General features: G+C 36.7%; 2 protein-coding genes and 1 long non-coding RNA gene across 9 annotated transcripts in view; all 3 read right to left on the bottom strand.

Annotated features, from left to right (window-relative positions):
- Window positions 1–8,144, bottom strand: part of adgrf3b (adhesion G protein-coupled receptor F3b) — a 30,948-nt gene extending 22,804 nt beyond the window's left edge. The window contains exons 1-6 of the mRNA XM_058613949.1: window positions 7,993–8,144; window positions 6,515–6,667; window positions 5,727–5,785; window positions 5,571–5,629; window positions 4,869–4,993; window positions 4,228–4,464 (exon numbers count right to left, since the gene is read on the bottom strand). Of these exons, the coding sequence (XP_058469932.1) occupies window positions 4,228–4,464; window positions 4,869–4,993; window positions 5,571–5,629; window positions 5,727–5,785; window positions 6,515–6,667; window positions 7,993–8,065 (706 nt within the window). The 5' untranslated portion in view covers window positions 8,066–8,144. The remainder of the gene's footprint in view (window positions 1–4,227; window positions 4,465–4,868; window positions 4,994–5,570; window positions 5,630–5,726; window positions 5,786–6,514; window positions 6,668–7,992) is intronic.
- Window positions 8,145–8,736: 592 nt separating this feature from the next.
- LOC131443888 (uncharacterized) lies at window positions 8,737–11,208 on the bottom strand. The gene is made up of 3 exons (XR_009233675.1): window positions 11,098–11,208; window positions 8,896–8,994; window positions 8,737–8,799 (listed from the first exon to the last, which is right to left on the bottom strand). It is a non-coding gene; the product is annotated as an uncharacterized LOC131443888 (long non-coding RNA).
- Window positions 11,209–11,971: 763 nt separating this feature from the next.
- The window catches only part of LOC131443907 (adhesion G protein-coupled receptor F5-like), a 28,169-nt gene continuing 23,729 nt past the window's right edge, over window positions 11,972–16,411 (bottom strand). For all 7 annotated transcript variants that reach the window (XM_058613976.1, XM_058613981.1, XM_058613979.1 and 4 more), the window contains 5 exons: window positions 15,024–16,397; window positions 14,872–14,913; window positions 14,710–14,754; window positions 14,105–14,165; window positions 11,972–13,968 (listed from right to left, as the gene is read on the bottom strand). In XM_058613976.1, coding sequence (XP_058469959.1) covers window positions 13,910–13,968; window positions 14,105–14,165; window positions 14,710–14,754; window positions 14,872–14,913; window positions 15,024–16,397 — 1,581 coding nt within the window. In that variant the 3' untranslated portion in view covers window positions 11,972–13,909. The remainder of the gene's footprint in view (window positions 13,969–14,104; window positions 14,166–14,709; window positions 14,755–14,871; window positions 14,914–15,023; window positions 16,398–16,411) is intronic.

The raw sequence follows: 16,411 nt of genomic DNA, 5'->3' as shown, positions 1-16,411 counted from the left end.
GGACGACATACTAACCTATGACTTTTTTGACAAAATTTGGACGACATACTATAGTATGACTTTTTTTATCAAAATGTGGACGACATACTAACCTATGACTTTTTTGTCAAAATGTGGACGACATACTATAGTATACTTTTTTTGTCAAAAAATGGACAACATACTATCCTATGATTTTTTGTCAAAATTTGGACGACATACTTACCTATGACTTTTTTGTCTCAGTTTGGACGACATACTATAGTATGACATTTTTGATAAAATTTGGACGACATACTAACCTATGACTTTTTTGTCAAAATTTGGACGACATACTATAGTATGACTTTTTTGTCAAAATTTGCACGACATACTAACCTATGACATTTTTGACAAAATTTGGATGACATACTAACCTATGACTTTGACAAAATTTGGACGACATACTATAGTATGACTTTTGAGTGAATTGATGACTGTCTGATGTTGTGTCTGTCTGTTTGCGTTTGAATTCTCAATGGAACAGGGGGATTTGTGCAAATGGTAGAGTGCTTGCTTAGCATGCGAGAGGTAGTGGGATCGATCCCTGCATCCTCCACTCATGTTTAGCCACTTCACTCTAAGTATTTCTCAGTATCTTTGTCTTATTTTGGACGACATACTATACTATGACTTTTTTGTCTCAATTTGGACGACATACTATAGTATGACTTTCTTATCAAAATTTGGACAACATACTATACTATGACTTTTTTGTCAAAATGTGGACGAAATAATATAGTATGACTTTTTTATCAAAATTTGGACGACATACTAACCTATGACTTTTTTGTCAAGATTTGGACGACATACTATAGTATGACTTTTTTGACAAAACTTGGACGACATACTAACCTATGACTTTTTTGTCAAAATGTGGACGACATACTATAGTATACTTTTTTTGTCAAAAAATGGACAACATACTATCCTATGATTTTTGTCAAAATTTGGACGACATACTTACCTATGACTTTTTTGTCTCAGTTTGGACGACATACTATAGTATGACATTTTTGATAAAATTTGGACGACATACTAACCTATGACTTTTTTGTCAAAATTTGGACGACATACTATAGTATGACTATTTTGTCAAAATTTGCACGACATACTAACCTATGACATTTTTGACAAAATTTGGATGACATACTAACCTATGACTTTGACAAAATTTGGACGACATACTAACCTATGACTTTTTTGTCAAAATGTGGATGACATACTATAGTATGACTTTTGTTGGTGATTTTGGACGACATACTAACCTATGACTTTTTTGACAAAATTTGGACGACATACTATAGTATGACTTTTTTGTCAAAATGTGAACGACATACTAACCTATGATTTTTTGACAAAATTTGGATGACATACTAACCTTTGAAATTTTTGAGAAAATTTGGACGACATACTAACCTATGACTTTTTTGACAAAATTTGGACGACATACTATAGTATGACTTTTTTTATCAAAATGTGGACGACATACTAACCTATGACTTTTTTGTCAAAATGTGGACGACATACTATAGTATACTTTTTTTGTCAAAAAATGGACAACATACTATCCTATGATTTTTTGTCAAAATTTGGACGACATACTTACCTATGACTTTTTTGTCTCAGTTTGGACGACATACTATAGTATGACATTTTTGATAAAATTTGGACGACATACTAACCTATGACTTTTTTGTCAAAATTTGGACGACATACTATAGTATGACTTTTTTATCAAAATGTGGACGACATACTAACCTATGACTTTTTTGTCAAAATGTGGATGACATACTATAGTATGACTTTTGTTGGTGATTTTGGACGACATACTAAACTATGACTTTTGGTCAAAATGTGGACGACATACTATAGTATGACTTTTTTGTCAAAATTTGGACGACATACTATAGTATGACTTTTTTGAGTGATTTTGGACGACATACTATACTATGACCTATTTGGTGATTTTGGATGACATACTATACTGACTTTTGTTGGTGATTTTGGACGACATACTAACCTATGACTTTTTTGTCAAATTTTGGACGACATACTATAGTATGACTTTTTTGACAAAATTTGGACGACATACTAACCTATGACGATGAGAGAGGTAGTGGGATCAATGCCAGCATCTTCCACTCATGTTTAGCCACTTCACTCTAAGTATTTCTCATTATTTTTTGTCTCATTTTGGACGACATACTATACCATGACTTTTTTGTCTCATTTTGGACAACATACTATACTATGACTCTTTTTGGTGATTTTGGACGACATAATAAACATGTCGTCTAAACTATGACATTTTTGTCAAATTTTGGAAGACATACTAAACCATGACATTTTTGTCACATTTTGGACAACATACTAAATTATGACAGTTTCTTCAAATTTTGGACGAAATACTCAAGTGCCATTTTTGTAAAATTTTGGACGACATACTAAACTATCACGTTTTTGTAAAATTTTGGATGACATACTGAACTATGACATTTTGGTGACTCTCACTCATGTTTAGTCACTTCACTCTAAGTATTTCTCAGTATTTTTTGTCTCATTTTGGACAACATACTATGACTTTTTTATGGTGATTTTGGACGACATACTTTACTATGACATTTTTGTCTAAATTTGGACGACATACTATACTATGACTTTTTTGTCTAATTTTGGACAACATACTATACTATGACTCTTTTTGGTGATTTTGGACGACATACTATACTTTGACTTTTTTTGAGTGATTTTGGACGACGTACTATACAATGACTTTTTGAGTGATTTTGGACAACATACTAAACTATGACATTTTGGACGACATACTAAACTATGAAATTTTTGTCAAATTTTGGAAGACATACTAAACTATGACATTTTGGTGACATTTGGACAACATACTTAACTATGACATTTTGGTCAAATTTTAGATGACATACTATACTATGACCTTTTCTGGTGATTTTGGATGACATACTATACTATGACCTTTTTGTCTCAGTTTGGACAACATACTATACTATGAACTTTTTTTTGGGTGATTTTGGACATACTATACTATGACCTTTTTGTCTCATTTTGGACTACATACTATACTATGACTTTTTTGAGTGATTTTGGACGACATACTATACTATGACCTTTTTGTCTCATTTTGGACGACATAATAAACATGTCGTCCAAACTATGAAATTTTTGTCAAATTTTGGAAGACATACTAAACTATGACATGTTTGTCACATTTTGGACAACATACTAAATTATGACATTTCGGTGACTTGTTGGACAAAATACTCAACTGACATTTTTGTCAAATTTTGGACGACATACTTAACTATGACGTTGTTGTAAAATTTTGGACGACATACTGAACTATGACATTTTGGTGACTTGTTGGACAAAAAACTAAACTATGACATTTTACGGTAAGGTCTGTGTGGTGTGGTGGCATAGTGGTTAGTAGGTCTTAACTATGTCACTATTGCAAGACTGTGCTGGGTTCAATCCCAGGATTGTTATGTTTCTGTGTGGAGTATGTATGTTTCCCATGCCTTACAAAACATTGTTTTTTCATGTTGTACTATACCATAACATTTTGGAGATTCAAAAATGTGACTGGTTTAAAAACACAATCTGATTTAGTAAGGCATGGGAGCGACAGGGAGATCATACAGACTTGGATTTGAAGCCAGCACTTCATTACAACAGTAACGACAGTAACAACTACTAACCACTACACCACCATGCCACTCATGTCTTATAGTGGAGTGTCCTAAATGACACCAAAATGTCATAGTTTAGTATGTTGTCCAAAAAGTCCCCAAAATGTCAGTTTTGTATGTCGTCCAAAATGTGACAATGTCATAGTTTAGTATGTCGTCCAAAAAGTCATTAAAATGTCATAGTTAGACAACATACTAAACTTGGTGAAATTGTTGGTAAACTTGGTAAAATTTGGTGACTTTTTAGATGACATACTACACTATGACATTTTGTCACATTTTGGACGACATACTAAACTATGACATTTTGTTGACTTTTTGGACGACATACTAAACTATGACATTTTGGACGACATACTAAACTAGGACATTTTTGACAACTATGTCACTATTGCAGTTAGACAACATACTAAAGTATGACATTTTCTGCTTTGTAACAATTTAACTTCCATTCAACATAGCAATGTGAGGTTTTTGTACTTGCCTATCCAGGGACCTGTCACCTCTTTAAGGTTAACTGAAGTACAAAACTGGTTTCCCTGTGTTTCACAGTTGTGGTTCAATGTCACCACACTTCCGGTGTTGAGAATAGCGGCGGCGGTGTTTTTATAGAAGCGCCAGACCTTTTTCTCTGGCGCTGTGTCCGTGTCAAATGTACAATTAAAATGTACGCTGGTTTTGTAGAACACTGTAGATGATGGGGATTCTATGTTGACAAGTCCTGTTGAAGATGGCAACATAGATACACAGCAATACAATGACAGTGATTAGGCAAAGAGATGGAAATGGTCTGTATTCTAGCTTTTGTAGTCTAGAATATTTTTAATTGTAACATCATGATGAATAATCAAGATAAAATTTTGGCCCGTGTGGCCCTCCGTGTGATACGGGTGACAGGAAATCACCATTTTCATTTTGGGTGTCGTCATTTGGAAGTTATCGTCAAAGATGTTGGGTTTTTTTCACATGCAGCTTGAATTAAAACCTGTTTTTTAATGAGCAATTTAGGATATAGAGTATATAAACCTTAGTCTACTAAGAGCATGCATTTCAACGGCTAAAGGAATATTTCAGTTATCGTGATCTACTTAAATGACAGTCCAGAGTATGACTTTTTTTACTGACCTTCAACTTTGAGAGCAAGAACCCTAGTTGTCCCCAGTTTGTGCTGCAGGGAAGTTATTATTTCTTTAAATTTAGAGACCGGGGCTTTGACACTGAGGGCTGTCTCAAACTTAGCAGTTGGTGCGCTATTAATGTGGAGATAACAAATAAAGATTAGACAATGATCACATAGGTATTCACACAGCTGGTGCACAGCTATCATATAAACTATAGTTTGTATTTGTCCACAGAATGAGTGAGAATGTATTAATGTAGTTGCTAATACATTATTTTAAGGACATTGTAGGCTGAGGAACTAATTCATTGTGAAATAATGTGAAACAAGAGAGACAGAGCAATCAACTATGACGAGACAACGGCAGAAAAGAACATCAGCGGTGTCCATGTGTCGTTTGGTCAACTGTGATCAAAGTGAATTTTAATGTTACCCCAGTCAGATCAATAACTGAGTTCTCGGTAGATCTGATTACACAGTTCATGTGTCATGTATCTGGTAGGCCGACATCTATCAGTTGCTTTTAACATGCTTGTACATAAGCGGCGTAAAGAGCCAAAATGTCTGGTGGAAAAAATGCCAAATGATTAAATCAATGATTAAGGGGCTCTGTGTGTTTGTGCGTGTTTCTTGTTACGTGTGTAGGGCAACACCCCCCGTTAGAAATACTTTCCTGCTCGCATGAATGTCACTGTGGAGAACAATACCTGGTAGTGGTAAAGTTCACGTCCTCATTGCCACTTAGATGTCCGAAGGCAATTCTCACCTTTAAAAGAACAAAGTATGACATCCGTGTCAAATTTATGTAGGACAGCAGCAAATGATGTATGTTAATTTACAAGTATGAATCTCGGATGATGTACCATAGATTCTTGAGCACTACTCAAGGGAAAATCCGTTTTAATTGATCCATTGATGAGAACTGTTGATTACAAACACTGTCATTAGCTTGCATACATATATGCATATACAGTATATACATACATAATCTTCTCAATCACTTTTTTTTAAGAACATCTAGAAAATATGGGAAAATACTATTTACACATTTTTACAGAAGAAACGAACAATCAAGCTAACAGAAAGCCCGCTTCTACAGGTTAAAGTGTCAAGTATTTAGTGTGAGCTTCCCTAAAATGTTTCTATTATTTCCTGTCGGCCAATATATGCCGGGAAAGAGGAAAAAGACAACTTGTGATGTTTCCTAATCTAAAGCTAATAAAACCTTTGCCAACCAATATACGATATTAACCATGGTAGGGGCATTTTCATTTTACTGCCATTATTTATTATTTTGACAAAAGGTAAAACCGCCATTTCTAAGATATCAGTTGAATAAATGAATCACAACATTTTGGGCATGTGTTAGTTAATATTACTGACCCAGTTTCTGTGGACTAATCACACCAATTAAAAGGAACTCTCCCTTTTCTTAAGTGCTGGTGTTGGATCATAATGAACAGAACTGTGTGCAGATATCAGATGAATGCGCTCCTCTTCAGTGTCTTTAAAACAGAATAATGCAGCACCTTTGTATCGTAAATTGTATCGATATGTTCCTAGCCCAAACATACCTAGTCATTCCTGGTCAAAAAATTTGATGAAGTTTGAACAATTGTTCAAATTCAAGATCACATGTCGTGACTGTTACCTTTGACTTTGGCAGTGCAGAGTGAAATATTCGTGGGTCCTGTAATGTTGCAAGCAGTTCCATTGCAACAGCCGTAAGTGTAGCAAATATCATTGGCCCACATGTAACTGTCAGAACAGGAGCACGTGTATTCATCTCCAAAGCCATAGCATTCTGGAAAACCAAGCACAGTCACTCTCCAAGAACTTTATAGCAACTGGAATTATTGCACTGAGAAATAAAAGCAATTATGAGAAGGTAGGGTTGTATTGATGAATTTTAAGTACAACGCTAATCCTATTTTTATTATTATTATTATTATTATTAGTTATGCTGAGTTGTTTGTTTTTTATTACAGCAATTAATTAGTTACCCAGTTTAGATTTATTTACGTTCATGTCTTAACATAATTATGCTCATCTGAATATGTTCATGTTGTCACATGCATTAAAGTCTTTTTTTTGCCTTCTTCTCTAAAGAGCTCCCCCTACTGTTTTTACATCACCGTAAACCTCTGCCCATTCATTGTCTACCACTTTATCCTCACTGTTGTAAAAACTCATCGCTGATGGTCCCCCCTCCTTTCCCCTCTCCTGGCCAAGTGAGCAGGTGAACACAAGCTGCGGAGACCATGTCCATGTGAATTGCATTCTTCTGTGTTTTGGATCATTGCCTTGATGTTAGAGAGTGTGTGTGTGTGTGTGTGTGTTTATTTTGTGGAATAAACAATTTTCCACAAAACAATTAAAGCTAATTAAACAACATTTAATTAGCTTTAATTCCTACTTTCTTGGTCAACACTGATTTAAGAGAGGGGTTAAGTGGTGAGTCCTGTCCCTCATAGTTGGTTTCAGAGAATTCAAAACAGTTTATTGTGGTTGTATGATGTGTGGACACATCATCACAGCAAACTGCAGAGAGTGAGACCCTCGGTTGACCTGGGATCCTGTGGCCTCAAGTGAAAATAGTTTCAACAATATGATGTCCTCTGAACCTTTAAATGGGCATAGATTTGCTTGATGTTGTACCTGTCAGCCGCCAAGGTTTCGTGTCTGATCCATGTATACGCAACATACTTCCATTTTGTAAGCAGACACAAAAGTCACAGACAGAAGAGAAGGAAGGTGGATAGTGGGCAGTGAGGGGACGAGCAGTGGAAGTGAAGCTCTATCTCCTGCTTCTTGTTTTGGAGAATTAGACAACACTGCACATGTCAAAAAAGTCCATTGCCGACCGAACGCTTGATCATCAAATCTCGCATCCATGTAAACAAAAGAGATGTAAATTCCAATCTGAACAAAATCATTTGCACATTGTATCTCCAACTATCTATGAAAATAATTTGTAATAAAATGCCTCAAGAAACAGCCATTCATTTGAACAACACAAATCAACAAAATGTGGAAGAGTTATTATCCAATCCACCCATCTCATCTTTCATTCAAGAGTCCAAAATTATCACAGAAGAAAAAGAGGAAAAACACACTCCAGTACAATACCTGATACCAGTTTGCTTTCCTGGAGCTTCAACGTAGTACTGCTCACTTGGATGTCGGATGTCAAAACTGACATGACAATGCTGGCGTTCAGTGAGACATTAGACACCACCAGTAGTTCGCCGATATAGTATACAGATGCAGATGCTGATGCAGATCCTCAAAATGACAACAAATTGACATTCAGTGGGTGAAATATAAATGACTATGTGTAAGATTTATTCATAAACTGTAGCTGCTGCCTGGTGGTTGTTTCAAATAGCAAACAATATCCACACAACAGTTGTGACTCACCTGCAATGCCCTGCAACGACAGCAACAGGAGAACAATATTATTCTTTCAGTCATAAGTGGAATTTACTCTCAAACACAAATTAATAACAATGATTTAAAGCAGAACTTTGCAGGATTTTTACCCCAATTTATCAGTTTCAGAGTCATTGTGATGGTTAAATGTCTTGTTGCGGGGAGATTGGTTGGCTGTCTCCACTCCCCCCTGCTGTCTGTTAGCGGAAAACCAGCCATGCAAGATCAGAGCCGCTGACCCAGAGTCCTCAGAATCAAGAGGTCTGATGGATGGATGTTAACGGCGGTGTTGTAAAAATATGTACTAGGGGGAGCTCCGTAGAAAAAAAGCAACCAGACTTGCAAAGTTCTGCTTTAAAGTAGAAATATCACCATTGTGCACGTTTTTTTTATAGCTCTGTCTGACAGTACCATAAATAATCCACAGAGAAAGTGTCTTTACCTGGTAGCAGATGAACACAGTTCCAACGAGAAATAGAAACACCCTGGAAGTCATTTTTTAATCTAGGAAGTAAAAAGAAAACAATGACACAGGTTATAATGACACTGTGCCATCACAAATACACAAAGACCCAATGATCACTTTTATGGAAAACTCACACATTGGCCAAATTCCTTTTTGCGATGTGAAAACAGCCCTGTGATGGACTGCCCAGGGTGTAGCCTGCCTTTCGCCCCCTCTCAGCCAGGCCTGTGACCCTCATGTGGGGGAAAAAATGGTAGAAGATGAGTGAGATGTGGAAAAAAAAACATGGACATGCTGACTCAGTAAGTTCAAAACAATGTCAATAGCTGTTTGTTTCTTCTCCCAAACTGTGACCGGTGGACATTTTAGCAAGTCAAATTTGTGTGCGCTGTTTTGCATTTGTATTATAAGCACAAAGAGAAAGTTGTTGCTGTTGGTGTTTATTTTAAACTGCTTCCCGTAACAGTGCACTGTTCACTCCTGCCCGCACTGTGGTGGAACGTATCGAGTACAGTGTTGATGTGGGACAGTTCATGCCCACTTCATTTTCTTAAAGCTCAGAGGACGTGACTTCCTCTGAGCTATTGTGCTACTGTGGCTTTCACGCACTGACATTTGGCAGCAACTTTTCCATTCAAATGAAAGGGAAATTAACACATGCACATACATTATAAATGCAAATGCATAGACAAACTGCAGGGGGCAGACATCCCATGCCCAAATAATAATACTTATTGTTTAAATAACTGGTCTATTCTGTAGGGTGAGGCTATTTCTCCCATTTAAATCACTCTTAACTTAATATCAGTCCATATTTGAGCCTCATATGAATGATTGTGATGTCACATGGTGCAACACTTTCCCCACTTATCTTGTGAAACTTCAAATTTTCAAGCCAATGCCTCTTTTACAGCTGCAGACTTACTGAAACTTACTGAGTGTCACATTTTTCATAATGCTTGTGTAATGTGCAATGTCTACCCTCACTTCCATATGGGACAAGAAAACAGCATTTAATAAAGGGTAAAGAGGGTAAACCTGAATGCACAAGTGCTTGCCTTGCAAAGTGTGGAATATAATCAATAACACAATAAAAATTGACTTCCTGCTCAAATATATTCAAACCTGAGTCAACTGAAAGTCTGTGGCTTATAAATTAACTCATGCACTTTGTAATATTATGATTTAGAGAAGGCCAGTCTAGACTGATAACATAATAGTCTTGAGGCAATTGTTGCTATAGTTTAAATATTAGGTAAGGATTTTTGCTTATGGTTTTGGTTTGATGTGGTTGTTGTTATTTTTATCAATGTGTGTTTTCTACGGAAGCGCATTACATTCATTTGAAAGAAAAAAAAGTGAATGCAATGGGCTTCTGTATTTTTTTTTATTGTTCATAGTTTATTATTATCATTATTATTATTATTATTACTATTATTATTATTATTATTATTAATAATAATAATAATAATAATAATAATAATAATAATAATATTAATAATAATGATAATAATCATAATAATAATTGTATACTTGGATGCCATACTTAGCAGTTGGGTTATCCTGTGTCCATGTGTGTAAAACAGAATAATAATAATAATAATTATTATTATTATTATAATAATAAAAATATATTACAAAGTAACAGGCTACAATGATAATATTGCTTTAGTAATAGTGATATATATTAGTATAGTAATTGTAGTAGTTATTCATTTCTAGTTACAACCCCTCCTTTCACAATTGATAAGCCATAATGTTAAGTTTTCACTGACTAAAGGACAACGTTCTACATCTTTGATTCAAGTAAAGGCTATTTGTTGTAAGTGTATGCATCTTGTCTTGGCTTGTTCCTTTTTGTTACAAATGCAAATACTGATAGAGTTTTTTTCTACAACACTGTAAACTTATCTACTACAAACTAATGACATAAAAAACAGGTATTGGAATACAGGTATTGAAAAATTATGGGCATTAGCTTTTTTTTCTGTACTTTGGAAGAAAAACATGCGCCAATAAATGGTGCGAAACACAAAATGAGTGTACAAAATAACAATGTTACAAAGTTTAAGTGCTATTGAAAAGTACACACAAGAGACACACATGTACAAACAAAATCCAAACTACAAAAAAAGGACAAAATATATATAAATATGTGGTACCAAAATTGTTTATAGGCTTTTATTCCTGAATCTAATCCTCAGCCCATTGTGGTTAAAGTTAAACTGTTGTTATTGAACATAATTGTTCATTGTAATCCCTTTTTTTTGTTTTGCCATGTGAATGTCAAAACAATGATAAAAAAGTTTAAAACTGAGGTGATGCTAAATACTTACCCTGGCTTCACACACAGGACGGTCCTGTCTTTGCTGCGATTAATGAATAGAAATCTCCTGGCATTTCATATGTGGTGCCCAACTCGTCTGGAAACGACTGGTTGAGGCAGGACAGTGTGTAGTGGGTGTGTTTGTGTTTCTTGAAGGACAGTGTGGTGTTAATGATGTCCCGGATTTTCTTTGTTTAAAGGCCATTTGCATCGATGGCATCTCTCAGCTCATGCACTGGGGCTTTTAGTTTTCCCTATTTATTTGTCTAAACAAATCAAATGTGCACACACAGCGAGCAACGCTGCAGAGGCCTGACTTTCATCCAGCCACTTTTGTTTAGTTATCTTTCAGAATGCTGCCTTAGTAACAAACAAAGGCCCAGTTTTATTTCCCCTTAACCTGGAAATAAGGGGTTTTGTTTATAATCTACCTATACCTATAAAATCTAGCTATTTTCATAAGAATGAAGCCTGAGAGTCATTCAAATTGCACATACTGTACATGCTGATACTAAAACATAAATACTTATAATAATAATTCAAAAGTAGGGCAGTCAATGGCCAAGTGGAAGGGAATTGCTCTTGTAACCGAACCGATTCTAATCCCCAACAGGTCACGCTGGGGCTGGGGCCAGGTACTGTACCCAACCCAAATCCTCTCGAAATACAGGCTTCCAGTTTCGTGTACTCCCAATGCCAGTCTCAAGCCTGGATAAATGGGAAGGTTGTGTCATCAAATATGCTTATCATCCACTGTGGCAATTCAAAAGACAGAATAGAGCCAAAAAATGTGTTGGACGAACATTTTTTTAAAGCAAGAGCTGAAAGACAAGATTAGGTGGGTTTTTACAGGATTTAATTGTAATTAATAATATCCTTTCAATATAACACATGACAGGCATTATTTATAGAAGTGACACAATATATCTTACATTATTCTCAGAATCATGTTTGAAAATCGTAACATTTAAATTATACAAAAAAAAAAATCAGGATATTACATCAAACAGAGAGAAAGTAAAGCTTCTTTTTTTTTTAGCGCTGAACAATTTCCACACATGTGCAACAAGAATTCAGGTCAATACAGATCAAGTGAAGCAGTATAATAGTATATATAGAATACAAATGTGAAAGTCATAGTGGTTCTTTACACATAAGTGCAGTGACTCTGAATACAGCTTGTGTGCTACTTAAACTGTGCTGCTTTGTTTTTCCGATCACAACCTATATATAAAAAAAATAAAAAAATACACTTGTATCATTTATTAATCACTTAAATACCATCCACTGTGTTCAGGTTTGTGCTACGGGACTACTGCACAAAATACACACAGAATTCATTGTACACACACACATAAACTGCATTTGTTTTGTATTTTCTCCCATATTTTGTTTATTTATTTGTGACGATATCGCCATTAGCGATGACGTTCACAAGTATTTCAGGTTAAAATTGGCAACTAGTGTTAGGGTGTGAAAAGATAATCTCTCTCTAATTAGAGACCAAGTGTCACACCCCTGGCACCATGTGTTTTTAGAAAAGACCACTGTTGCAAATGTTGGATGATTTAGTGCCTGCAAATGGGGCCAGGTCAAAATTGACGCTTCCGCTTCACATTCTCTGCATGCGCGCACATTCCCCACAGTTGATACACGTTCATACACAAAATACATTCTCTTTTGAGTGTGTAGTAGTTAGTTAGTGTGGGAATGTCTTTTTTGGCACGCACACTTTTTGACATCATGCATTTAAAATATCCTTTAAGATCAAAACTTGAATTCTAAATCCTAAATCCTAACCTTTGTTTTCTCTGACTAATTTATGCTACTCCCTTTGCCTGATAGTCCTGTGCGAGACAATTTGCCAGCAACTCATCCGTGTAGGACAACCTTGCCCTATGTAACTGATTTGATTGGCAAACCAAAATGAGCCATTTTGCATCTGCTTTGTAGACATTTCATTGTTGTTATGCACTGAATACAATTACTCTCTCTCTCTCTCTCGAACATACACACAACCTAATCTAACCTAAACCCTGTTCTGACCTAGCAAATGCAGTTGTGTGGGGTGGTTTCTGATCAACACACATTCAAGTGTCTATTTCATTACTTTTTAAAGATCAATCATCAACGTTTTGCAGTCGTTTGGAGTATTGAACTCAAAATAGAAAATTAAAAATGTGTATTTGAAGACCTCTTATGGCTAACTTTCAACTAGGGCTGCCTTTGACCAACCACCTGTCCCAATGGCAAAGAACAAAGACCAACTGTGACGCTACCTAAGACGGACACGTCAGGGAAAAGAACTGCAGCAATTGTACCCACTGCATCAACTATTGTCAATGAGCAACTAATACATACAATATACCCTCTACACTTGCGTGAGAGTTCACTTTCCTTCCCAGCAGGTTGCGTCCAGTGGTGTCACATACGCATCCTGACGATGTTCTATGACCAGTCATTGGCCACCTGAAGGCCAAATGATGGGGCTATCTGTCCAGGGCTTTAAAGTTAACCTCCCTTTTATGGGCTTGTCCATAACAGAACAAAATAGATATCCCTTAAGAGATTTAACCACAGCTGTTAATATCTTTTCCCTCAAAGAATACAGTGGTTTACTGGCCAATGACGTTTTTTAATTGTACAATAAAACACAATACAATACATCCAAGAAACATAATATAATACTAAATAAAAAAAAAAAAATTCACATTGTACTACAGTGCTCACAACAAAACAATTACATCATGACTGAAATAACATTCTGCTCTCTTGGTGTCACTGCAGTAAAGAAGAAGATGTGTGCAACCCGGCTGATTTGGTCAAGTGTTGATGTAGGAGTTAGATACACCGGAGTCATGAGACGAGATATTGTAACCATCTGGGGGAAGAAAAGATGTCAACAAAGCAACATGATGATAGGTAGTTGCTAGTCTCTGTCTGTGCTTCCTCATATTTGTGATTTGAGAAAACTGCCAAACTACAATTATAAAATTGTATTTCATAAATGACTTTACCTCTTCTTCTCCAGTTTCGGAAAAAACCCAGTCCACTTGATGAATTTCCACCACTGGTGCTCTAAAATACCAATGTAGGCAATGTCATGTTGGTGATAATGACAATAACACATATATATATATATATATGTATATATACATGCATATTTTAAAGCAGAACCTTGCAAGTCGCTTTTTGCATTTTTCTCTACTCAGCTTCCCCTACAGTATCTCCGGTCTGATGTTTACTCGTGTGTGACAGTGATTTCCTCTTCCTCTGATAACGCTTTTTTCTCCGCTTCTTTTTCGCCGACTCAGCCGCGATGAACCTCTAAAATAACAGTGTCGCTGCCTCGATCATATACCTGATTAGTGGGCATGAGTGCGAGAGCCAAGACTTTATGAGACCTCTTGATTCTGAGGACTCTGGGCTCTGACAGCCCTGATCTTGCATGGCTGGTTTTCCACTGAAAAAACGGAAGGGGAATTGCAGAAAGTCCCCAACCTCCCCACAACAAGCTATTGAACCATCACAAACACGCCAAAGCTGTTAAATTGCATAGTTCTGCTTTAAAGTAGTTGGGCTACTGAAGAGAATAAATCACAATATAAGAAATTGTTCTTACCCTTGTCCCAATGGATGATGTCATTTTTCCTATTTCTGACCACACCTAAAAAAGATAATACCACAAAATTAGCACATAGCTATTAAACTAAACATTTTTTTGTAAATTTTTAAGAAATTCAAATGCTATATGGATTTTGGAGTAGAATGGAGTCAAACGTACCTTTTTGTCCAACAGCGTTCCGAACACCAGTATGAAGAAACCCTTACGAGACACAAAGTAGAATAGAGTAAAGGGATTAGAAACTATTTAGAATGCAGAGAATAACTGTTGAAATGAAATAGCGTTAGCTCTTAGTGCATTTGTATTTGTACCTGTAGTGAATTAAAGAATGCAAATGCAATATGGATTCCAATATTAAATGGGTCAATCATTGTTCCAACTCCCAGACCCCAAGTTAATCCAAAGAATGGTGTAAGGAAAGCCAACGTCCTTGCAATGACCGATAGAGCGTTCTTCTCTGCTGGCTGTGCAGAATCCACCACTCCTCTTCTCCTCAACATTTTGTACAACACAATAATCAGGATGCACAGGTTTATCACCACAATCAGCAGTGCAGGGATCACAAATGCCAGTAGAGCTTTGGACTTGTGCCAGTTGAGCCAGCAGGCCTCATTTTCTCGGATGTACTCCTCCACAGGTGCAGTTACAGCTATGGTTATGACTGCAATGATGAGCGGTGCACCATAGCCTAGACAAAATCCAATGGCTAACAAGGCATTTTTGGACAAATCCCCACCAAAGACACTGATAGTGCGGTAGAGTAACAGCAGTGCTGAGGCAAGCATCCAGAAAAACAGGGCTAGGTAGAAAAAATGGATGAAAAAGGTGGCTGCAGTGCAAGCCGGCGGGTTTTTCACCTCCGCATCTGAGATGGCTGCCCCAATAATGAACCAAATGTCTGCAATCAGGAGAGACACAGCGATGTTAACAATGGACACATGGCGCAGGAATGCGGTGGTGTTGCGACAGACTTTTCTCCATATGATGGCTTCAATGATGAGGCATATAACCAAGGAAAGCATGGATATGCCAACTCCAATGTAGGTTATATAATCCAAAATAGGGAGGTCTAGGCCAAAGGGGGACATGAGGATGGAGAATGAGGTGAGATGGTTACAATTACATGTGACCGTTTCGTTGACGAGGCTCACCTCGCAGCCCTCATCGTCCCATCCACCGAGACCATCGAAGAGGTCAAAGTTCCAGAAAACACACTGAGGAGTCTTTAGACTGTCATTAATAATATTAAATTCAATGGTAATATTAGTAATGTTGCCAGTGGATTGAACCAGTACAACTTTCCCGTTGACGACATTGGAGGTCGAGTTGTCCACGGCTCTTGCAGGAAGCACGTTTTCCATTGAGAAAAACGTGATGACAGTAATTGACTTATTCACTCCATCAGACTCAGGTATATCAATCCCCACGGAAGAATTAAAGTCAGCAGTGAAAGAGTCTGTGAATGTTGTTTTCGTCAAGATAATGGACGTCGTCTCTATGTTGAAAGAACTTTTGTCGAGGCTACTTGTTATATTCTCAATAGACAGCAGAAATGAGGAGCTGGGACTTTCGTCGGTGAAGTTACTTGTTATTACTGAGCTGTTACTTGCAGATTTGTTGTTGAGCGTCTCCCAAGAATTTGTTGCTTCATCTAAGGTGAGGACACCTGCGGTTTTGAGCACATCCTGCATTGAAAGGA

Source organism: Solea solea, chromosome 17, assembly GCF_958295425.1.
Source record: "Solea solea chromosome 17, fSolSol10.1, whole genome shotgun sequence".
Classification (NCBI taxonomy): domain Eukaryota; kingdom Metazoa; phylum Chordata; class Actinopteri; order Pleuronectiformes; family Soleidae; genus Solea; species Solea solea.
This window is presented reverse-complemented; position numbering and strand designations above follow the sequence as displayed.